Genomic DNA, 26,050 nt, shown 5'->3' on the forward strand with positions numbered 1-26,050 from the left:
GAAATGGGAAATTAAGTTCTTTGATGTTTTGTTTATTTGTCAATGTGACCAGTTTATAAAGGACACTAAAGGGACTACAGCAATTGTCTTTTATGAACAGGTGTCCTTGGTATTGAGGTTAGCAGTCGTACCTATGAATACCATCAAGTATAGTTTGTATGTGGTGAACACTAAGGAGCATTTGCTATAAAACCTATTTTGTGTTTCAGCCATCTTGGCAATATTTTTTAAAGACGTTTTCCATAATCTGTGCTAGAAATGAAGTAAAGTGCAAGTTTCACATTTCAGTTGCCAGACTCCATCCAATGAGAATAAACAGACATGGCAGCTGGAACAAATTACACTTAGCCACAGAAGGAATCCTGAAAGAACCAGAATGTATAGACCATACGTGCCCTGAAATTTGTATGCCATTGAAATTTTTTCAGATTTTCCCCATCTTTGGTGACATTACCAGCATGGGGCAAATCATCAAATCTGGGAAATATATCTGCACTGTAGAGATGTTTTTTGCCTGACATGCTATGTTGTTAACATGATAAATGTTTTATGCCAGTTGTAAGAGAACAGCATATTATAAGCTTGATTTTATTATGTTCGCATACAAATATGTGGGATAGAAGAAATGGCACAAAACAGCTGTACTCCCACAATTTCAGTCATGTCTGCACAAATCCATATAAAATGAAATTGGAATAATAGCCCAAAAAGGTGAAGATAATTTTATTTTATGGATAGTGAAAGAGATATTGTAGCAGTTATGCATATGCACACTCTAGCTTTTGTTGTGACTGATTCTCCAGTTGCAAAATCAGCATTGCTTGTTCGAAAAGCTCTCATTGGCTTCTGCCTGCTACACATCATGCATTATCTCTCCATTCACAGTTGCTTGATAGCATTCAGGATGTGATGTTATTTGCATGGGTGAAAGTTCTCTATTGTATGAAGGAAATTCCATCTTCAGAATGTCCCCACAAGTCAATTTTCCAAATCCATTGAATTTTTTTGGGGGGGTGGTAGGAGCTTACATTGGTTGGAAGCGTTTAGTAGGAAACAAATCATTGCTTAAGTATAATAAATTTTAAACTTACTGTTGAGCAGGCAAATGGAAGTTTTCATGTGGTATTCAATTCACTCAGGGTTCGTCAGACGTGTTATGCTGAATCATGAAGTTCATACTTCATTCCATATTTCAGTGCCCTCGATGTGTTTACAGAAACCCAAATAACTCAGTAATTATATTCTACTGCTATTTGATTCCTACATTTGTCTCATAGCAGATATAGGGTTCTGAATTATTTGAGTGAGACACTTCAGCCGATTCTGTACCTCCATGACATATCATTCTACCATTGTTTTCGCTATTCCCCCCTCTTCATAGAAATATTGTAGTTGCCGGTCATAAAGACTGGAATTTTACCAATGGTAATTTCGCAGACAATAACTGCATTTTTTTATTTTCCTCCCCAATTCGGTATAGTTACAAATGTATTAATGCTTAAAAGAACAGCATACTCCTTTTTCATGAGCTGAAGCTTCAAAGTGTAACCATCTACTTCTACCGACTGCTTGTCCTATATTGAGAATATATGGAGAAAAATGCATTTTCTATTTCATCAGCTTTATGCAATAAATATATGCTGACTGGCTTTAATGGTGGGAACAGGAGAATGATTTTGAAACAAAAGGCAGTCAACACACAAAAGCAGTGCATACTAGCATATTTAAGACTGAGAAAATATTTGTTGACTTAGTGAATGAAAATGAAATTGTTTAATATCAGCTGTTTAGAATAAGCAATTGTTGCCATTTGTTAACTGAAAGAGACTCAAAGATTTATGCAGCAAACTAAATGTTTCATAGAACTATTGTCATGTTCGTGTGTTACATTCATAGAACTATTGTCATGTTTGTGTGTTACATTCATAGAACTATTGTTATGTTTGTGTGTTACATTCATAGAACTATTGTCATGTTTGTGTGTTACATTCATAGAACTATTGTCATGTTTGTGTGTTACATTCATAGAACTATTGTCATGTTTGTGTGTTACATTCAGTTCTAGTTTATATATGTAAGTAAATACTAATTTATAATGTATGAAACATTTGCATTTGGATTTTATGTTCAGTTCCTGAATTTTTCGCATTTACAGAATAATGATGGAAATATTGTGTTGTGATAAATGAAGCACATTCTTTTTAATCAATGTGATCATTCTGTGATATTTTGGGCTACTTGTTAAATGTTTGATATCTTGTGGCATTAAAAATTCTGTAAAAGTTCTGTAAATATTGTTGACTGTTGTCCAATACCAGTGTTTTTGGTATACCATGTCATACAGACATGGAGTTCTGATGATTAACAATTGCTTGGTTCCCAGGGTTATGGAATAATCCTGGAAATAATTGTTGTCTTGGAAAATAATGAAAAAGTCATAGAAAAAAAGTAATGGAAAATGTCCAAAAGTTGAAAATCTCCCTTTACTTGCTTGTCATGGTGTTAAAGTTGGTGGATTGGATGATGATTGCAAGGGGAGGACGAGGCCATCTTGACAGAAAAGCTGCTTATATGGTTATCTTTCCTATCATGTTGATCATCATATTTATGTGTACAGATCCACCTTTCTGGTCTTTTGTGGGTAAACATTAATGAATTCAGTCTTGGAAAAATTAAAATGGAAAAGTCATGGAAGAGTCCTGAGGAACAAAATCAGATTTGTGTAGGAACCCTGCAGTTGCCTTTCATCCTGTCCCCAGGTATTTTACAATTTCATCATATTGAGAAAAGTAATGTCACCTAGACATACACAAGTCCATTTAACTCAAGTCTGAAGTGACTCCCAAGCAAGGTAAATTTGGAAATTCGACTAATATCATTGATTCAGCTTGATCTCAAATGCATTTTTGACAAGATTTCACTAATTCTCCAAATGAGTGCTTACTGATTTGCACTGTAATGACAATTTTGTGCACTTTTGGTGACCACCATGAATTATGTCTAGTCAGTCTAAATAAGATCTGATAGCTACCACCTTAGGGTCATGTTCTGGTGATCTTTTACTTAGCCAATGGAAATGTACCTTTCAAAAATCTGAAAGTGAATCAAATTGTTTGGCACACATTGATGCTTCTCAGCCACACTGCTCAGTCTCCCAAATGCAAACATATGACTTCATCTGATTAGCTGATAAAAGTAATGATTATGGTAATAACATAGGTCATCAAAACATGATCCCTTAGTGGTCACTGTCAGATCTTCACATAGGACAGTGGAGATCTGATTGTAATCCAGCTGTATGTCTAGTATTTCACCTTGTACTAAAATTTGGTACATCTTTGCATGTCCCTTTGAGCAACATAATTCTCTATCTAACCAGTGTTTTATGTCCAGAGCAGATTTTTCTGGCCAACCTTTTCCCCACAAAAAACAAGTCTGTTTGCAGATGGAATTATTTTGGTATTTGGACTTGATTTATTAAAGGAGAGCTTTTTATGCAGGCAGATTGCTTATGATACAGTTGACATATGCATGTACTGTGGTCAGTATGATAGCTTAAAGGTGATGTTGATAGAGTATTGGCAGTTATAATACCACTGGCCACATGAGGTATTGAAAAATAAAATCTCATTTAATGCATTCTTAAGCATCAGACTGTTAAGGGGTATGTCTTGTAAGTCTTCTGTGTTCATAGTCTTCTGTGCTTATATTTGGTGAGAATTTAGTCATATAACAACACTTAATAATGTGTGGATATCTTTCAGAATTTCTGTCTCAGTTATTGCCCTTTAGTAGGGTTGGGTTTGTAGCCATCGGTGTCACTTGTATGTCCCAGAAATCTGAATTACATTTGTCAACATTCAGAAAGATCGTGGTTTGTTCAGTTGATTTCAAGACCTTTTTTGTCCAAACTTTCATCATGCTGCTATTGCGTTTCACCAAATACAAGGAAATTCTTAATACAAAAGAGCATTCCCTCAACTACCCCTAGTTTTCAACATTATTGTTTTTGAAAGAATTCGAGGATAGAACTGATGCTGAATGGGAGATATTTTAAATAAAACCTGTTAAAAGGGATCATGAATGGTGTGAGAGGGTGTGATTCTTCTGAGAGATTCATTTGCCAGCACCCTGATATTGCATCAGGATTTGTGAAAATCTTTATGTAATAAACTAGGCAACATCAGTAAGATATAAAGTTCGGGAGAAGTTTTACATCAGGTTGTAATATGGCAATACTTCAGAAGCCAGCCTAATGAAAATGAAATTGTCAGTTGTTATGTAATGTAAGCAGGGAAAGCAATATCAACCCTACTTTAAGCCTCTTGTATTTTTTGGACAAGATGTCTTTAAAAGAGATTAAATTTTTAAAGTAAATTGTGGAACATTGATCTCAAACATTCCAGATTTATGTAAACTTTAGTGTTTTTGTTAAATGCAGACTGTTTGTAAAAATAGCTGTACAATTTGATCTTTCTTTTTGCTGCTGCATATTTTATCTCAGAATCTGTTTCATGTGTGAAAATTGTGTTGTGTTTTTGGCACCACCAATTCCAAGCTTTGTGCAGCTTTTTGAAAATCTTTGCCAACAGCAGTCTTAAGCTTGAAAGAAAATAGGCTATATATTTAGAGGATGAAAATTGAAGGTTTATGTTTGAATCGTAGTCATTACAAACTATATATTGGGGCCATATGTTTCAGATGAGCAAAGCAACTACTATCCATTGTTAATTAATTGTAATACCTGGATTACATGATGAAAAGTAGACATCAGTAAAAAAAATTATTTAATAACTGCCACTAGAACAATCCATTTTTAGGTCCCCAAATATTAAGTAACTCCAGGGGTAATGCCATTGGGGGAAGATTCACTTTTGATTTAAAAAAGCAAAAAAACAATCCCCACTTCTTAAACATGAAGTGTTGTTAGTGTTGTCACATTTTAAAATTAGTTTCATTGTTGCTTCTCACTGTCTTTGTGGAAAAAAGATAATGTATGATTTTTTTGTCCTATTTATGTTGTGTTGTTTTTTTTCCAAATATTTATTAGTATGGCTTGTTTGCCAAAACGGATTTTAATTTTAAAAAACAATTTCCATTATCATCAATTATATTGGACATTGTTTTACATCATGAATTTAGTTGTATATTCAGTATTTACCTATTTAGATATTTGTTAATAGTGGGGACTAACACATTTTTGGAAAGAACATATAACTGTGACACGACACAAGTCTGTCCATTCACTTATCGGTCCATTATTTACCAGCTTAGATGCCCCACAGTACCTTTCCTGGGAATTGTTTTATTTGTACCAAATTTGGTATGCAACTTTACAATGATAGTAGCTCTGAAGAGCTGGATTTTCATCAATTTTTGTTGTCACTTAGAGGAGTTAAGGCTCCTGATTTTAACTGCCCCCCCCCCTTAATTTTTTTGTCTCCACAGCTTAACTTTCTCAGAATTTGTTGGACTTGAGCATATTTGCCATGTTGTTTGATATTGGTAAGAACATACTTACCTAATTCTACCGAAGACAAAGATACTTTTTATTCAAACGTATCTGCCAGTTTAACAGAAACCATGATGCAGATAAATTACAAAGATATCTATGTTTTAATGAACACTTAAGCTGAGTTAAGTTCTGATTTGTGCAACAGAGTATAGGTTGCTATGGATAAACATTTTCGCAATTGAACTTTTAGAAAAGTTTGGCTGTGGATTATACAACAAAATTTTTCTACAGATATAGAATGTACTAAATTCTGTTGCAAATATTTTAATTCTACTTGGTTCTTGGGGACATCTCTTTTGTTAGCATTCCTACAAAGCATGTCTTTGGTTAGATAGTAAGTTCAGGATGACTGCCTCCAGCTTCTTAAAAAAAAGGGTCCCATCCAAAATCGTTCCGAATCGGATAAAATTGTGTACATTTCATGGAAGAACCAAATCATACCCAGTAGCATTGTAGTTTTGAATAAATCACCATAGTTCTGTGTAATTTTCCACACACTGTTGGCACATAAGAATCATCATTATTTTTTTCTGTCTTAAATTATATACTGTATGTACTTTGCTTACAAGTTGGGTCCTACTGCAAACAACATAGACCCTAATCTGCCATCGCATAATGTGCTGGCATATCAGGGTCTACATTGTTTTTCTATTGATTACTTTTAACAAAATTGCATAAACCCAGATTTGCAGCACATTATTAAGGAAGATGTGGACATTTTATTGAATGCCTAATATATCACTGCAAGTTTTGAAACCTCTGCAGATGAGTCAAAGCAAAAACTCATTTACAGCTTGTAACTTTGACCAGAAATTAGGCTTTTTGCACAGATGGTTAATTTGCTTATGTTGTCACACCAAAGGATAATTAAGTTCTCAACAGTTATCAAAATAAATTCAGTTGACTCTTTCATATTTGAATAGAAGAGAGCATACCACATTTATGATTACAGTGAAACTAAAGGAAAAATAGTTTAATCCTGAATTTCACTTGACCTTTTTAATTGATATTTACTTCTTAGTGTTGGCATCATTTAGTATTTTCGGGTATGTTAATATTTTGTGGAAATGGATGCAGAGTGCTTTCCCTAGGACATGGTCAGGCAGCTGTTTACTGCTGGACTCGATTGGTATTTAACACATGTAAAGCTATCATATTTTTAAAAAACTTATACCTGGTACCTGATCAGAGAGAAATTGTATTAAATGTATACAAACCTGAAGTTAAGTCAGCATTTCTTTATTTCACAATATCCTGTAAATATCATTATGTAATGTCATCTGGTACTAAGTCCAAGAATTCATCATTTTCTGATAAAGTTCTGAAATCTTGTCTAGTAAATTGTTGTGATCTAGTCATAAATATCATCTGAATCCCTTTCCTTCGCCTCACTGACACATGTGGATGCTTATTTAGAGACTGAGTTTTGTAATTAAGACTTTGATCATACAATTTATGAGATCTGTTCAAGGTTGCAAATGAATACGTACCTGATTACCTGGCATCTTCCATAAACTGGATCCCAGTGATGGATAGTTTTGATCAAATCAGAATTTGATACTGAAGCAGATAAATCCTCACATAAATGTCATGTTTTTTTGCGATGAGTGATGTAACTGATAGGGCTGTCAAAAATCACGAAAAACCAACCCGGGTACCCGTTGCGAAATTTAACGGGTACCCGTTAGCACATGAATGTCATGTACAACCGTAGACCAACTAATTGTTATCCCCATTTCTTTAATATTTTATATGGCGATAGAGGCTAACTGTGTAATGCACTACTCGGTCTGATGCGTCCGCACCGATGTAGCTGCGAATGATCTGACCGCACGCTATTAATTAATAAATTTATTTAGAATGACCTTTGTACACAGATGGTAGGTATAATCCAACTTTTAATGATCACTGTGATCAGCTGCGTTAAATCCTTTAGAACACTCACCTTTTTTTAAAGTATAAGTCCTTGTTAGAACAGACCACGTTTATTCATCAGCTTTTGACCGCAGATTTGAATTACCCACGCATGCGTGTAAAGCAGCTTTACCACATGTCAAGAGTAATGCGTTAAAACCGTCTTTGTGTGTGTGTGTGTGTGTGTGTGTACGAAGATTTCAAGGTTTCTAGGTGATAATTGTTCATAATATAAATTGTGGGATTTCTTCGACATGTGTGTTCGGAAATCAAAGGTATCCATCTGGATTTCATTAAAAGAGCACGCAATGTACCGATCATTTAGCACCCACAATCAATAGTTATCGTCTACAAAGAGGTTTATTACCTGTAGAACAATGCTATGTTTTAACCTTGGTATATAATGCCTCGGGGATAACGGTTTGTCCTGTTGCACAATGCCAATGAATTTTATTAATCCAAACAGACTCTCTGATGTATTGTTTATTTATATTAAGCAGGGATCTGGTTTCTAATTAAAGCCATAGCTGTCACACCTGTTTGAAGTGGTTGGCGAGTGTGGCGATTTTTTTTTACAGGTACCCGCGTTTACGTTTCAATACCCGGGTTTTTCAATACGGTCGGGTACCCGAGTACCTGTTGACAGCCCTAGTAACTGACGTCTTTATCGTAATGACATTTTCTGGTGATGAGTGATGTAATTGTCATTTTTGTAAATTGTTTTCTAGTGATGAGTGATGTAATTGTCATTTTCGTAGATTGTTTTCTAGTGATGAGTGATGTAATTGTCATTTTCATAAATTGTTTTCTAGTGATGAGTGATGTAATTGCCATTTTCATAAATTGTTTTCTAGTGATGAGTGATATAATTGTCTTTGTTGTAATTTCTAGTGATAAGTGATGTAATTGTCTTTGTCATAATGTTTTCAAATGATGGAAACATCTTTGTCATAATATTTTCTGTCATAATTTCTAGGGATCAGTAATATAATTGTCTTTGTCATGTTTTCTAGTGCTGTAATTGTCTTTGTTGTAATGATATTTTCTAGTGACAAGTGATGTAATTATTGTAATATTTTCTAGCAATGAATGATGTAATTGTCTTTGTTGTTATGGGATTTCATAGCAATTAGTGATGTAATAGTCATAATATATTCTAGCGATGAGTGATGTAATTGTCTTCATAATGACATTTTCTAGTGATGAGTAATGCAATTATCTTTGTCATAATATTTTGTAGCAGTGGTGTAATTGTCTTAATTATATTTAATTGTAATGATGTAATTGTCTTTCTTGTAATGTTATTTTCTAGTGACGAGTGATGTAATTGTGTTATAAAATGTTTTTAGCAACAGGTGATGTAATTTTCTATCAAAATATTTTCTAGCAATGAGTGATATAATTGTCTATGCTATAATGATGTTCCTCCTTTGAATACTTCCCCAATCACATTTTGTTAAGAATATTAGCCAGCTGCCTGGCGAATCCAGCGCTACTAAAAGATGAAAATCGTCTTATCCCATCTAAAAAAAAATAAAAATAAATGATGGGCAGTAACTCTTGCCCATTACCTCCCCTTGATACCACCAGGTGTTGCCAGTTTTTAGCTTCGCTGTGTGCCAAGACACACGCAATGCAATAGCCTCCAACAATCCAGCCCATTTTGGTGTTCCTTTGGACCCATCCAACGTTCATTTGCTTTTATAGTGTGCATTTATCGATCTCGAGCAAATTGTATGCTTTATTTTACAATTTCGGCCAATATTTTTGAGAGATTTGTAACTTATTGGAACATGTCTTGCATGACCACTGTCCCACCATGCTATCGTTGACTTTACACAGGGTTATTAAGGGTTAGCGTACATTTTACTTTCTTAGCTTACTCCATCTACTACTGAGCTCTTATTATTATTAACCAAGCATGCAAGTTTTAAACAGGGCCACAGGTTTCTGATACGACACTTCAGTGATCAATTAGTTACGACAGTGTTTTTTGTGACCTAGTAATTTCAACACATTACTAGTTTCTGCTTTAGTTTGTATCTTGTGTCATTTCAGCAAAATATGAAACGTTCTATATGAAACTTCAGCGCATGTAAGTTTAACATGACTCCTGTTTTGTTTATATTATGTATACATTAATTCTGTTATGCAGTGTCTATGTTATGTGGTTACGTCAGTGTTCTGTTTTAGTGACTTAGTAACTTCAAGATATTACTAGTTTCTGCTTTGTTGTCTCTTGTGTCAGAGCATGGAAGTCTACCATGACTCTGGTTCTGTCTATAATATGTATACATTTTCCCTTCTTTATTAACTATGTATTGTGCATTTATGATAAGACATGTTCACGGGTCTGTTAATTACAGCAGTGTTTTAGCGACCTAGTAATTTCAATCCATTACACACCGCTCTGGTGGCCTAGTGGTTAGAACGTCTGCCTCAGAAGCGGGAGGTTGTGGGTTCGAAATCCCGGCCAAGTCATACCAAAGACGTAAAAAAATGGTACTAACAGCTGCCTCGCTAGGCGCTCAGCATTAAGTGGTTAATTTTAGGACTGGTCGGCCTGGTGTCCGGATAATGTGACTGCAGCATGATGCCCCAGTGCTAGACGTCATTATAAACTGACACACTGCAGACATTTTAGTGATACGACTGAAAAATTGTTAAAGCTACGTTAAAAATCTTAATCACACACACACACACTCAATCCATTACAAGTTTCTGCTTTAGTTCATGTCTTTTGTGTCAATACCACAGAATATTTGTTTAAATGATCTATATGCAGTTTGAAAATATGGAAGTCTGCCATGACTCCCGCTTTGTTATATTATGTATACAGTGTCTATACTATGTAGTCATTGGGAGTCTGGGCTGCCAAGTTAGATAATTTATACTATTAGCGAGTTAGTCACATATTAATTTGCTAATATATGCTTTATTTTCTCCCTTGTGTTGTTTCAGGAGGAATGTTTACTTCAGAATGACATGCACGTGCACGTTTCTACACATTACTAGTTTCTGTGTCTTGTGTCGTTTCAGCATATATCAATTAAACGTTCTACAGGCCACTTCGGGGTATGGAAGTTTTGTTTATGTTATGTATACATGGTTTTTGTTATGCAATGTCTGTAACATGTGGTTATGACACTGCGTTTTGTTTCAGCTACCTAGTCATTTCAACATAATACTAGTTTCTACTTAGGTGTGTTTCTTGTATCAGATCATTTAGCCTACCATGACTGGTTCAGTTTATAGTGTGTCCCTTCTTTATTAACTATGCATTGTGCTTAAGCTTAATATAGGACCATATGTTTATGATACGACATGTTTGCGGGTCTATAGTTTTAGCATTGTTTTAGCGACCTAGTTATTTAAACCCAGTACTAATTTCTGTTTTAGTTTGTGTCTTTCATGTTGTTTCTGCAGAATGTTAATTTAATTGATCTATATGCAATTTCAAGGCATGGAGGTCCGCCATGACTCATGCTTTGTTATGTATACATTGTTTCTGATATACACATCTATAATATGTAGTCAGGGCAATCTGGGCTGCCGAGTTAGAAAAGATGCATTAATTGGAACAGCAGTCGAAGAGGCACTCTCATCAATCTGAGTAAACATATGGGGAATATTCCCAAAGTTTAGGCAGTCCAGATGGGGTAAGCCTCCATATGTCAGAGCATGGCCTTCAAGCCAACAAGTCAGGGTGTAAGTCTTGCCTAGAATGGTCCAAACACGCAGTGCTTATGGGGATCTTAGTGATAGATCCATCCGTCTGGCTGGGAACATGTTATCTCACCGGTGATTTCAATGAGAAATCTGCCCATCTAGCCATGGCTTTGGAGCGGCTGGCAGTGGTGGTGCTGGAGAGGCCTGTAGTATGGTGATGCCAGCAGTGCGGCAGTGCCAGATTTTAGAGTACTTGTGGCTTGTACTCGAGGGAGAGCACGTGTCTTGCAGATATGACCAAGTGGAGTTGTCAAAGCCACTTAGTTTGCAGTTGAGAAACCGGTACACAGTAAGGGTGATGTGTCATCGATAGTCACATGTGCACCCACATTGCCCCTATCATGCTACAGTAGAATGGCTGTATGAAACCAATTTGAGCTCACTGGACCACCTATATTCCCTCAGAAGGGGGGGGGGGCACTGTTTCAGGTCAGTTGGAGGGGCTTCGGGTTTTGTTCATCAAGCCCCTCACCCCTCCTCATGATACACTGTCAAATTGGGAGATGGATGCCTTTCTATAACAGTGGATATTATCACTCATAAAAGGCATTGGAGCTTGTGCTAAGGACACATTCCCCAATGAGTTTCTCAAGACTGTTTTTGGAATGCAAACAAAAGGTGTAGGCCCATCATAGAGTCTCCTCACCCTATTCAAGATGGGGAAGGCGATCTCGTTCCACTTCTCTATCAGATGGGGCGAGTGTGCCATTAGTCTCGATCTGACAGATCCATACTTCCATGTTCCTATCCACCCAGTCTGTTGCTTGTTTCCGTGTTCTGCTTACTGCCACACCTTTATAAACTCACCGTACTTCCCTTCAGCACTCATCAACCCCTGGGATGGGACAGTCGCCATGTTCTTGGTGATGTCATCAACAGCAGCATACTTGGACAGCATCTTAATCAAGCAGTCATGATCACACCCAAAATTCGATCATTCTCAAGTCAGTGGGGCAATCCAGGCTGGCTGACCATTGGAATCCAGCTGAAGAACCCCAGACAGAAATAACGTAAAGTACTGCTGCCATTGCATTGGGAAGAAATGTCCTTTTTTGATCTGACAACACAGCGATTTGGCATTTTCTATGTGGGTGGAACAATCTATGTATCTTTTGATCTGACAACACTGTGGTGGTGACTTATGTTCTCAAACAGGGAGGTACCAGACCACTTGTCCAGTGATCTGATTTGGCATTTTCTAAATGGGTGTAATAATCTCCATATCAACACATGAATCAGACACCTTCTGGCTGCATTAATGGCTTTGCTGATAATGAATCCAGAAGGGATCATGTCCTTCACACGGAATGGCCCCTTCATCAATTGATTGTCACTCGGATTCACACACTTAAATGGCATCTGATGATCAACCACTTGGCAATGAGGTGGAATCAGCAGCTACCCACCTTTGTCTCCCCAGTTCCAGACACAGCAGCTTGGGCCGTGAGATGCACTGTCAGCTATCTGGGAGAGGTTGTGGGCCTCTGCCCCCTTTCTTCCTATGGTTCTACAATTGCGGGGTCAGAATGGCAAGATGACTCCAATAGCCCCTCTTGGAGGGCACAAGCCCTATATCACCAGTCTATATTTCCCAGTGATAATACACCCAGGAAGATTCCATGTCATTTGGACAATTCAGACCTTCATTTATGGAGACAATCTAGAGAGTAACCATCTGTATTGCCCAGTCAGGCCCCAATCGCTACTGCCCTATGATATTGGACACATTCTGGCAACATCTTTAGGCGGGATAGAGACCTATCTTATCTATAGACAATACTAGTCTTCTGGAGCAATATCCCTTATTTGTCTCCAAAGGGATCCAATCTGGGGTTTTTGACATGGCTCGATTTGAACCCTTTGATCTTCTAGCCTAAACATCACTATCATAGAGACCATGTTTACTAATAGCTTTAGCTTCAGCATGCAAGGTAATAGGGCTGCATCCCCCTTTATGTTCACTGGAATTCTCTTCAGATTGGAAGGTTCAGTGGTTCTAATGGTACCATCAGGCTTCATAGCCCAGAACAGTAGGATTTATGATCTCTGACACATTCCAACATCATGTGACATTGCTCATGATAAAAAGCTCACTGATCTCCAGTGACCAAATTGAAACTTGCTTGAGTTGAGCCAAGTTAGAACCTCTCATGATTTGCTTAAGTTCCTATCATACAATACATGCTTCCTGATAGCTGTAGCTTTCACATGCTGGGTCAGTGAGCTACATGCCCTTTCTGTCAACCTGAACTATCTTCTGGTCAGTTTGAATTATTCAGTAGTCCTCCCGACACAACCAGGCTTAGTTGCCAAGAATTGGTTTCTGTCCATAGGTAATTGACGAGTCATCATTTGTCCTCTCTTTTCCATAGACCAGTCCTGCAAGATCCTGTCTGCACCCTCAAGCACTACCGAGACAAGTGGCATGAGCAACGTCTCCTCACGTAGCTTACTGCTCTTAAGTTTTGAGCAACCTCTTTGAGACAGAACACAGGATATCATGCTCTTTATTCCTGGCTGAAGAGGTCATATGCTTAGTGTGCTCTGATATCTCACCAGATCAGAGTAGCCTCATGTGTATGAAGGCTCAGAAATCTCAAGCCAGCTCTGCAGGTCTTACTTTTGAAAGCAATGTTTTGATCTGAGATATTGTTGAAGTTACTAGCTGGCATACAGAGTCAACCTTCTTGAGTTTTACCTCAGAGACTTAGTGTTGCAGAAACAAAATTTGGATCTTGGAGGGCTGGTGGCAGCAGCAGACGGTCACCAGCCCCAACTAGATCAATCAACACAGCTGGTTTGCTTTGCTGGATTCGCCAGTGAACAATTTTTATAGGCAAGAAGACTTCATGTTCTCAACCATGTGAGTTGCTTGTGTCATTAGAGAAGGGGGAATCCAACCACCTCATCAGAGGTAGAGATCATATGCTCAGCATCCCCTACTTATAACGTAATGTGATTGGTGAACGTATTTGTAGGAGAATTCTCCGAGAATACTTACACAATCACATTACTTAAAAACTCTCCCAACCATCCCGCCATGTGAGCATCTGCATTAGTCTTGCTCAGCTAAAAACTGGTGACACCTGGTGGTATAAAAGGGGAGGTAATGAGCAAGAGTTTTTGCCCTTTAAGTAAGGCTGGATTCGCTACTACACACCACAGGTACTGGGTGTGGTTGAAAGATATTTTACAGAATTGTTGATGTTATGGGGTTTAACACCATTTTTCAGCACAAACCTGGCAGCCAGTATAACTAGTGGAGGAAAAACCACTGACCTACTGGTAAGCTTTCTCACATTACCTGAGTGTGATAATTGAACACATGCAGAGAACTGTAGTGGAGAGCACCTTAGACTACTCAGCCACACTAGAATCATAATGTATCAATTACTTAAAATATAACCAAACAAAATCTCAACCAAGACGTTATATTAGATGTATTTATTGGTATGCTCAACATTTAGTAAGGTGTGTTCAGTTACTGTAACTTAGAGGATACACAGATGACTCAATGTCAAGAACGTTCCAAATATATCACCAAAATATACTATTTTATGTGCATGAACATATTAACAGATGCATAATATTCTTTTGTGAAGAAATGTGCAACAAACTTTAATTATCATTAATATAAACAAGAAACCCGGTTTACTGCAACCAGTTTTGAGTAAAAAAACCTATTGAGGTTACACATGGACAGCAAACTTGTCAAAATGCCAAGCTATGGTATACATTTTTTTAAAGTTTTATTACATTTTCTTGATTTGTTTACAAAAATAATGCAAGCAGAAAATGGATTGTGTAGCAAAACAATTTTCTTGCATAGTGTGTATACATAACATTGTTATCATATTTCTCGATAATATCAGACATTTCAAAACCATCAGTACTCCTAAATATGCTGTATTATGTAAACATTTGATAGAAATTATTAATATTCAACAAAAAGGCTGAAGCATGTACAAATTTACACTGCAACCCCCCCCCCCACAGGGTGACTGAAGCAAGTAATATCAGATTTGCCCATGGCCATTCAAAATTCAAGCCATTGATTGCTTATTAAATATAGGTAACAGCACTACTAGTACTTCCAGAAACAGTTCCCATGTAAAACGCATAAAAGGAATCTGCCATTCTGGATGAACTGCGAGAAATTTTTATGAAATATGGCATCTATCGCTTGCCTATATCTGAAATATTGTATCAAAAAAGTTAATGCATACTGTAGCAAAGCAGCTGGTATTTGGCAGCCCAGTCCATTCAGAAACAAATTTTATCAACCCAAACGTAAAGTGCCTACTACGTGAGTGTACATGATTTATTTACAAAGTAGTTATTATATAGCCATCGCTACACATTTCTGATATCACGTTCAGTTGCCTGCTTCGTTGAAAGTTTCTTTTGTCAGTCACGAGTTCATCCATGTTGTCAACTTTGGCATTTTTACTTTTTAAATGGTTCAAACAGTTGGTTTACTTCATCCACAGACAAATAAAATAAATCAAAAGTACTTTATTATATGCTTATTTTTTTCTCCATTAATTTTACATTGTCAGAATTGTTCAGTATTTTACGATATTAAACTTACGCGCACTTCGTATTGCACTCGTAAAGGAATTACTTTCTTTTGTAAACAAACAATGGACGAAGATGCCAGCACTTTTGATTTGTAAACGAATCATGTGCACTCGCGTTGTAGGCTCTTTATGTTTTGGTTGATTAAATTTGTTTCTGAATGAACTAAATAAAGCTAAAGCAGATGTTTTGTGGACTGCCACAAACCAGCTGCTTTGCTACGTTCCGTGTTAACTTTTTTGATACAATATTTCGGATTTAGGTGGGCGAGAAACACCAGATTTCATAAAATTGCTGGGTACCTACAAATAACATGCAAGTGACAAGTCATAAACTGTCTTCTTTAGCTGGTCATATGAATGGCAAAAAATATACTTAGTTTCACATCCAGAATTTCCTCCAAATGTACTTTCTTAGTTCTGCAAATCCGAATTACATGAGCCATGTCATGGGTTCTCAAGCTTGATTACACATTTTCAAACTGTACTGTAATTTCGACTATATTCCAAGTGCAATTACATCCTCCTTGCTGCACTAAAAATGAAATAAACATTGAATTCCATTGGTGTCTTTTTGATAATTGCAGTTGAAAGACTTCATATTTTTCCCACATTATAATTTCAAACATTCAATGACAGAACAGAAACACAATGCAGATGCCAACACTCTGCTCCGTTGCAGCTGAAATCTGATGTACTTCATGTAGAATTGACACAGATAAATCCAGTCCATAAGCATGAAATTTTGTAGAAATAACAAAAATACCAAAATCTATTCATTCCAGATTGAATAGAAAAGTTGTTGTAAAGTGCATTCATTCACAATATGGCTCCAAATTTCAATTTTAAGTAGACCAAAACACCATGTTCTTTTGAAGTTAGTCTAGTGCGCAACTTAGTAGAAATTTATCTGGGTGGAGTTATGTGCACATTAATAATGGTGTGTAATGATGACTCTGCACTTGTGTACTTGGTTTGGAATATGGCATACATTCATTTACTATGTTTCATGTAGTGTATTTTTGTTTAGGTAGAATAAGTAAATGAGCATATAATAAAAAGTTTACTGAATTTGTATCGGAAAATATGAACTCGTTTTGTCGGGTGGATATACTGCACTCCCAAGGTCTTGCAGTATTTACATCCGAAAAATTTGTTCATATTTTCTCATACAAAAGCTGTAACCTATAAATATTATTAATAAGAAAATTTATTTGTGTCTCTTGTATTATAGCTATTCACTATGGCAGTCATGGCTGAAACTGGATTCCACATCACAAAGAACATGAATGAAAATTCAACAAAGACTATTGTTCAAGGACATCTGAAATAATTGTGACCCAACATTTATAATAACTTCCAAACACTCCTATAATTCAGGTTTCTTGGCTTCAAAATGAATTACCATTTTAAAAAAATCAATAAAGTACTGATTTATGTGAATCAAGATAATTATGGAAAAGTGGATAATTTTGTAAATATTGCACCGAATGATGAAATATCCAGTGGATAACATATATACTAGTTTCCATGTGTGTGTGTGTATATATATATTTATATATATATATATATATATATATATATATATATATATATATATATATATATATATATATATATATACATACACACACATACACACACTTGTTAGACATGTTCCTTAATGAAAGGAATTGTAAAAAAGATGTTACCTAAGTGAGAATATAAAATAGCAATATATGATACATATTTCCAGGAGTAAACTGTACACAAACACAAAATTTATAGTAGGAAACTGTAATCAGTGTAATCTAATATTACATAAACCAATTTAATGTACACAAGAAATAATATTAAAAAAATTCTGATATTAACTATTAGATTTTTGTTACCGATTCCGAATGTTCAGTAATAGTGATAACAGTTTGTCTCTTCAAATACATAGAGCATTTTCCTCACCATGAGGCCCTTCATTGTAACACATATTATATATAATGAAGACAGAAGTAAACTGCACTTTCAAACATATTGTAGCTACAAAACCACTGTTTTAAAAATGTTTCAATGGACCCAAAACCTCTACAATAGAAGAACACTTGTGTCAATGCAAAATTTAGATCCATTATGATAATGTATAGAACACAACAATGAACAGATGATAATAACAGAATAATGTATGGATACATATGTTAAATATGCAAACAACGTGGAAGAAGCCAAATGGCACTTTACTCAGTGATATTCTTACTATTCAAATGAAAAGCCTGTGCAAAATTACTGTATAAAATATAATACATATTTGTATGGGAATGTTTGTACATTTGCACATCTTTGCTGAATCCAGCTATATTTGTATTGCAAATCTACAATAAAATGCTTTAACATAAAAAGACAATAACAACTTACCATTAACATGGAAAATTAAACTAACCTATACCTATCTGTTGCTACATGATGCCTGGGGTGGAGGGACAACATACCCTCTGTACTTACAGTAAAATACACCATCTTTAGGACAAAGATGAAAGCATGTTCCATGCATCCCACAAAGAAAGTATCAAGCTATATGCTTGTAAGATTGGGTTTGCTTATGATTTACACAGTATAAGACATTTTTATTTACATGGTGGTAATTTTTCATATGGAAAAACTGTACATGCACATGTATAGCATCCGTTTACTGACTCCAGGCACAAGCCAAAGAATATATTACTAAGGAATAAGGCTGCAACAATTACCAAATTTAGGACTCTAGTAATCAGACAGGCAGACCTGACTTGGCTTCCTGCACTAGAAATTGTGGTTTACAACACTGCTATATCTAGCCAGATTGGGAAACGTGCATGCCCTCCCAACTGCTTGTTCCTGGAAAAATTTGCACACTAAAAAAACTGCATAGAACACTAGGTCCAAGTGGGCCTGATATTGCTTATACTAAAACAAATATGGCTGATCGGTCAGAATCCGACTTGTTTTCCCCCATCTACCTACCAAAAGTAAACTTTAGTTGCAGGGCTTATTTGATTCCTTTGATAACCTATAAATAAAATGAAATGCAATCTAGTCACAATATGCAGAAAAATCTGGAAATCTTTTTTTTAATAAACACAAATTTATAATTTAAACAAAAATGTTATTGTATTTATGGCATTTAATATATTAAATACCATAAAATAATGCATATACTTGTAATAAAATCAAAACAACAAATATTTCAAAACACCTGAATACTGCAATATCATTTTAAGGTTCTTTGTTGCTTTGGTTAGTTTTTTTGTTGTGAAATGCAAGAAAAATCAAAGGACACTGCAGCAAATTCATTCCATGACTGCATATAATTCATTATTCTTCCAAGTTAATCTTGTCTGTAATATTTACTTTAATATAGTTTTACTGGTTGTATTTTCTTTATTTGTATTTTTCTTCAGCTTTAAAGCACAGATTATTCAGAGTAATTCCTAAAATATATTATTTTGCTAATTTAACTTTGTTTTTTTGAAATTTATGAATCCTGTATTTTAAAATTATTTTGTAAAAAAAAAATTGAAAGTGGGATTACTCGGCATAACCGTATACCTGTGACTCAAATAATTTATTAATACTCGTGTTTTATTAAAGATCTTAATGCCAGGATTCTTTCTGTCAAGTCTAGTCAAATTCTAGTCTTGGCAAAGCCATTTCAAGACCTTTCAGTTTATTGTAATGGTTGCTATATTTTATGGTGGATTGTTGTCGTTGTAGGGTTTAACACCATTTTTCAGCACAAGATAGGCTATACATGGCAGCCAGTATAATTGGTGGAGGTTAACCCTGGAAAGAACCACCAACCCACAAGAAGCTACTGGCAAGCTTTCTCATATACCCACATTGGCTGAACCCATGCAGACATGTGTGAGATGGCAGTAATCTGTAACGGTGAGCACTTTAGACCACTTGGGGCCATTTTTATGGTGGATCAACATCATTTCAACAAACTTTAAAGTCCTTCCTGCCAAGTTTAGTTAAATTCTAGTCAGCACTTTTGGAGAAAAAAACATTGTTTAAAGATTTTTATATTTTTGTAACAGCATATTTTTATTTTTTAGCAAGAGTGGCCATTTTTAGAAGGCAGATCATAAAATATTACAGTTTTTTTTAGAAGGTGCTTAAAGGGTTTTACTACATTTAACAAAGCTGACGATATCGGATGGTAGTTTGGCATCATCTGTGCAAAATTGTAAAGCTCTTCATGCCAAGATGATTGGGCTAAATAGGACCAAAATTGGTCCAGCAGTTTTTGAATAAAGTTTAAAATACCATTTGTTGACAGACAGATGATGAATGAAGGACTAGACCCTAAGCTAACTTGACCTTAAGGATTGTCCATTATTTTTGGTGGACCAATCATAAAAAATTTGAGCTAAACATCAGTACAGCCTTTATTATCCACATGTACTATAGCTTGTAAAATCATCTGATGAGAATGAAAAGTAGGTTATATCAAAATATCAGTTCACATCCGTTTCAACCCCAAAAATGTAATCCTGTAAGAATGAGTACCCCGGGAAAATTTAACTAGATGAGAAGAAAATATCAAGTGATCCTAATTGTCACTAGGAGCCGTCTCTTTCCTTCGGAGTTCTTGGGTTCCAAATTTGGATTATATGAAGAACTTGCCTTGTACACTGATACTTGCTGCAGCACTACTGTGGAGCAAATGTGTAGCAGAAATTCTTTAGCACTCCGAACACTCAATGAAGGTGACTCGTACATAGTATACTAAGTGCAATACAATTTAAGCACTAAATACGATAAAATGATTCAAATATTTGTTTTTTGTTTGTCACAGAAACAGATTCATTCAGTGGTAAACAAACATTTACAAATTCAATTAAAGACCAAATCAAACTTTTGTCTCATAAATGTGAATAGTTTAGTATTAGAGGATTGAAAACTCAGTGAATATATTGACAACATATCCTTCCTGAGGTCCATTTATACTAGATAAAGTTTGCTCTTAACTTGAGAGCTTTCAATTTTTGACCATGTCTCTTGGACAGTGATCTGAACACTTGTATTCAAACAAAAAACAATGAAATTTAATCTTAAGAAGCAAAAATTGCACAAATGGTTGCCTAGTGTTTTAATTTTTTTTATATGCAATGCACAGCCATCTAGATGATAAATTTAACAAAAGGAACATTAAAACATTAGATACCCCAAAGCTGGTCAAGAAATGAGGTGGGAGTTGGAGTGGACAAATTATTACAAATAGTAGTATGATCAGTGTAACTCGAAGTATTTCCTGTTTTCAATTTGAACCTAAAATGTCACATGGGTTAAAGACTGGTCTTTGAAAAGTAACAGTACCTCTTACTGCACCTTTCATCTTGGCTCCTCTTAAAAAATAGTTCCCACGTTTAAGTCCAGACTTGAGAAGATTGGTTACATTTGTTGGACTTAATTTAACCAAATCAGCTGACTTCTAGACTTCAAATTTAACCAAATCAGCTGACTTCTAGACTTCAAATTTAACCAAATCATCTGACTTCTAGACTTCAAATTTAACCAAATCGGCCGACTTCTAGACTTCAAATTTAACCAAATCATCTGACTTCTAGGCTTCAAATTTAACCAAATCGGCCGACTTCTAGACTTCAAATTTAACCAAATCATCTGACTTCTAGACTTCAAATTAACCAAATCAGCTGACTTCTAGATTTCAAATTTAACCAAACAGGCTGACTTCTAGACTTCAATTTAAGTCTGGACATGACGTCTGTTGGTGAATCTAGACCTAGTGTTAATTTCGCATCATTAAGCCAAGACTCAAGACATTGGTCAAACTAGATTCAGACTTGAATTTCAATATAAGTTAAGTCCAGGCTTAAGCTCTGTTGGTGAATTCCTGGCTAATTCTCGGTGAAGGGATACATATCTGAAGCTCTCTGTGCATATTTATAGTAAAATAAGCCCAACTGCAAAGACCCAGATCTGCATCACATAATGTGCTGGCAGATCTGGTCTGTGCAGTTTGTTAAGAATAATCAATAAAAAAAAGCCACAACAGACCCTGATCTGTAGGTTCATTATTCTATGGCAGATTATGATCTTTGTTGTTTGTAGTTTGACCGGACTTATAAGCAAGCATATATGGTATCTGCAAAGGTGTATAATATAATTTCCAGTCTTTAAAAAAATGTCCAACAAATTATGGGCTGAAAAAAGCAAAAAAACAAAAATGCATACACTTGACAGTAAATCATTGCACATTAATATAAAGACATTTTGTCCACCAGGAAGATTACAACTGCTCTTCGTACAAAGGCCTTGTCAAGCCCTATAGATGACATGTTGTACAGCTACTGCAAGATGCATATGGTCACAGGCAACTAATTATTTTATGAGCTATGGAATCAGCCTACGTGTGGTGGTATATTTAAATAAAATATTTAAAAGAAAGAATGTTAATGATAAGCAGAAAATAATTACTAAAAAAAAAATTAACAAAAATTTGTAGAAGTTTACATATGGGTATATAGTACAAAACAGTATATGCGAACCTAAAAACTTGTTTTCATTTTATCGCAGTCACCTCTTGGGTACCAAACGGATGTAACGGGGCAGGATTTTCATAGTGGGCATCTACAATGCATTTCATTGCTTTAAAAGTTTCCTCTTGTACAGATCATTCATAGAATGTAAGCACGATTTGCTGTTCTTCCACTTAAGTATAGCAATCTGATCAAACATTGAAATTAATTTGATGGGACCACTAATTGATAGATGACCACTATGTGCTAAATGTTGCATCTTGTAATCTGAACAATTTCTCATCTGAATTTCCCATAATTATCGCCCATTTTCTGAAATATTTTATTTTATTATGGGTAGATTTCTCTCTGCTTCAGGTACAATGACACAAATAGTCTAATCATTTAACTTTGATAATTAATAAATGTTTAACTAGGAATTTTACTGACACCAAATGGGACTGCTTGGTTTTTCCAATGTGGTTCAAACTGGTCTATCATGATGGAGGAGTGGTCTCCAAGATTTACTCAACCTTACCTAGGCCAATCACTGCACACACATGCACCTTTCATGCAAACGTTTGCCAGATATGTCTTAACAAAGATGAAAGGCACATGATACCAACTCAATAACACCATGTAATGTTTTGAAAAATGCAAAGAAATCGGAACATTTTATATCAACTATGTAATGGTCCCAGATTCCCTACCTCCATATATTTGAATGTGCATGAGAATTTGCTTTGTTTTAGGATATGCACTGTGCTACATCTCCACATGGGAACCAAAATACTTCTGAATATATTAAGAAGTTTCAGATGGGAGACTTATTTTATGTTAAATATTATCAGTTTATCATTACTGCAAGATTCCAAATTGAAACAAAATCTAGTAAATTTAACAGTAACTGCACAACTACTTTGCTTTTGCAGGAAATTTCAAGGAAAATGTGTTGTTGACTATGAATAATTATTATAAAATTAAAATAATGTCTTTGGGACAAAGGCAACTAATTACTTTATGAGCTATGAACTAGACTGTGTGGTGGTATACTAAATACTGTATTTAAAAGACTAAAGGTGCTGAGGGGCTGCAAATAATAATAAGGAAAAAAGTTTTTTTTCTCAGAAGAAGCATACATAAAGGTACCATGTATACTCTCCTACAAGACGAGTCCGACTGCAAACTGCACAGACCCAAATCTGCCATTGCATAATGTACCAGCAGATCTGGGTCTGTGCAGTTTGTTAGGGGTAATCAGTGTAACAAACAACACAGAACCTACAGGCACATTATGCTATGGCAGATTAGGATCATTGTTTACAGTTTGTCTGGATTTATAAATGTGTAAAACTGTATGAAAATAGCAACCTTGAACCTAAAACCTTTTCAATTTATTGCCATCACCACACAGGGACTACTGACTATATTATGAATTTTGTTATAAAAAAACAAGTTGGACAGAATATTATTGTCCTCTTGGATAAATCATTCATAACATGTCAGCTTATTTGCTGAGCTTACCACAAAAGTATAGTGCAGTGACCAAATATTAACCTTAAATTTCATTTGAACTGAATTAATTGTCTGTGCCCATATCCTTCATGAAAACCCAATTTTAAACACCTTCCCAAGCCAAAACAATTTTCACAACTGGATTATCTTCCATGCTAAAAAAAATATAAAAAAATCGACCACATTTTATTACAATGCAAGATTGTTGCTAACCTAATGGAATGTAATCTAAAAATATAAAACTGCACCAGCAACTTCATGAAGCCTCTACATCAGGTCTCTCAAAAGTTACTCAATGTAACACTGTTCCATATATAACGCAGGCATGGTCATGATTTCACTATACTGGGTGAATTTTCCTGTTGGTATTTGCTACTGGTTTTACTTTATTTTCATTCTTGGCTTAATAAAACCCATTACAATTTATTTCACTTGCAACAATCCCAATTATAATGTGATTCTGCATATATAACATATTCATTATAACATTTTTTTCTTCAAACATGTATGTTTTTTTCATACCCCAATATAAAGCTGCCTTGCCTATAATGCAGTACACTTATGTGGCTCTTGTATCATTGTAAAGAAAAATCACAGTGTAAGTTAAGGCAAGCTATATCAATATTTCCTCAGAAGAAAAAAATTAGCCAGTCTACACCATTATCACATCTTCAGAAGATGAAGAATCCCTATTTGGGCATTCTGCAGAGTCTGGTGAGGATGCACTGCTTCTTAAACCCGATTTTATTTTGACTGTTTCACTGTCTGACTCTGATGTAACATCTTCATCAGAGGCACTATTTTTTTCCTCTTTTACCTCCACCTTTATCTCCTCAGACTCTTTGGAATTCTTCTTGCTGTCCCCTTGGACTAATGCTGGTACAAACATGGAATTGGGTCTCTTCTCATCTGTTTTTAAAAAGGTAGATTAGGATTGTTGATGTTTGCCAAGAATCAATCAAATGTTTTATAAGTTATTTTACATACTAAAATGTTTCAATTTATAACTCATTCAAATGATCACAAAAGTAGCCAACCTCTTTATAAAATTATAAGGCTGAACTGAAGATTTAATTGCTTCTAATTATACATGGCTTTCACTTTCATCGCACTTAACCAAAACCATTGTGTAAGAAGGTTATTCATTATAAAATGAAATCATTTAAAGTTCTCAGGATTTCTTAAGAGTATGATAAATGGTACATTATGGTCAAGGAAGCTGTTGTAGAACTTGGTTACTGTGAGGCTATCACTGTGACAGTGCTGTTGTATCTACTTGGACTGAAATTAATTGCGATCAATTTTGTCTCAAGTGCATGCAATATAATAATTCAAGTATTATAGTGTTGAACTTAAATTATTGTGCAGAAACAATTTTTCAATGTTTGCTCACTGTGACCCTGACCTTGATCCTAATGATGACATAAGGCTATATGTGACTTCCTTGTCTCAAGTGCAAGTGATATATTAAGTTTGGTTAAAATATTTGGCCGTGAACTAAGTTACTGTGCTGAAACAATTTTTCTATTTTCAATCACTGCCCTTGACCTTTGACCAAATGAACCCAAAACAAAAAAGTGTCTTTCTTGCCTTAGTTGCAAGACATCCACAAAGCTGAGTAAAATATATGGTGTTTACAGTAAAACTAAAGTTATTGTGCCAAAACTAAAAGGGGTCAATGGCAATACAGTGCAACCCCACTATAATGTGAATTTGAATATAACACGGTCGTGGCATGGCTCCCGAAATTTCGTATATCCATTCGCACGTGAAAAAATATTTTTTGTTCAAAGTATTTGAAATAGTGAATAAAAAATGTATTATCATTATGGGGAAGAGATCGCATATGAATTCAAAATTAATATGGTCGTGGCGAAGTTCCTGAAATTTTAAATACATGTATGTGTATATTTGTTGGGAGAAATAGTGTGTAAAACGTTTATTATCATTTTGGGAAAGAGTTCGCATATGAATTTTAATATAATACAATCGTGGCGTAGCTTCTGAAATTTAACAATATCACCAGGTTCTTGAAGTGTTATGCCAAAAATAAACATTATCGGAAATGTTACTTATTACTGGTCCATGAGTAAAGTCAGTAAGTCGTCTTTGTGATTGTCTTCAGTTAATTCTGTATACAATTGTTGCTCAAACAATAGACAACATGTGTTTCTTCTTTAACTGCATACACAAACAAGCAGCAGACAATGCAGTAGTTGATAAAATATTCTCACAATTTAATAAACTTCAAAAACAAAAGCTTCCAACATGTTTGCTGGGCTTGGCGGTGTTATTAGACGCAATCAGTT

The 26,050-nt window shown here is 35.3% G+C and overlaps 2 protein-coding genes across 10 annotated transcripts in view; one reads left to right on the forward strand and one right to left on the reverse strand.

Annotated features, from left to right (window-relative positions):
• LOC149780320 (uncharacterized) overlaps positions 1-15,139 on the forward strand; it is a 35,246-nt gene extending 20,107 nt beyond the window's left edge. The window contains exon 8 of the mRNA XM_089937173.1: positions 289-15,139. Coding sequence (XP_089793299.1) covers positions 289-400 — 112 coding nt within the window. The 3' untranslated portion in view covers positions 401-15,139. The remainder of the gene's footprint in view (positions 1-288) is intronic.
• Positions 14,576-26,050, reverse strand: part of LOC149780321 (F-actin-uncapping protein LRRC16A-like) — a 241,386-nt gene continuing 229,911 nt past the window's right edge. For all 9 annotated transcript variants that reach the window (XM_089937166.1, XM_089937165.1, XM_089937168.1 and 6 more), the window contains one exon: positions 14,576-24,650. In XM_089937166.1, coding sequence (XP_089793292.1) covers positions 24,394-24,650 — 257 coding nt within the window. In that variant the 3' untranslated portion in view covers positions 14,576-24,393. The remainder of the gene's footprint in view (positions 24,651-26,050) is intronic.

Source organism: Sinohyriopsis cumingii, chromosome 16 (assembly GCF_028554795.1).
Source record: "Sinohyriopsis cumingii isolate HCF-2022 chromosome 16, ASM2855479v2, whole genome shotgun sequence".
NCBI lineage: Eukaryota > Metazoa > Mollusca > Bivalvia > Unionida > Unionidae > Sinohyriopsis > Sinohyriopsis cumingii.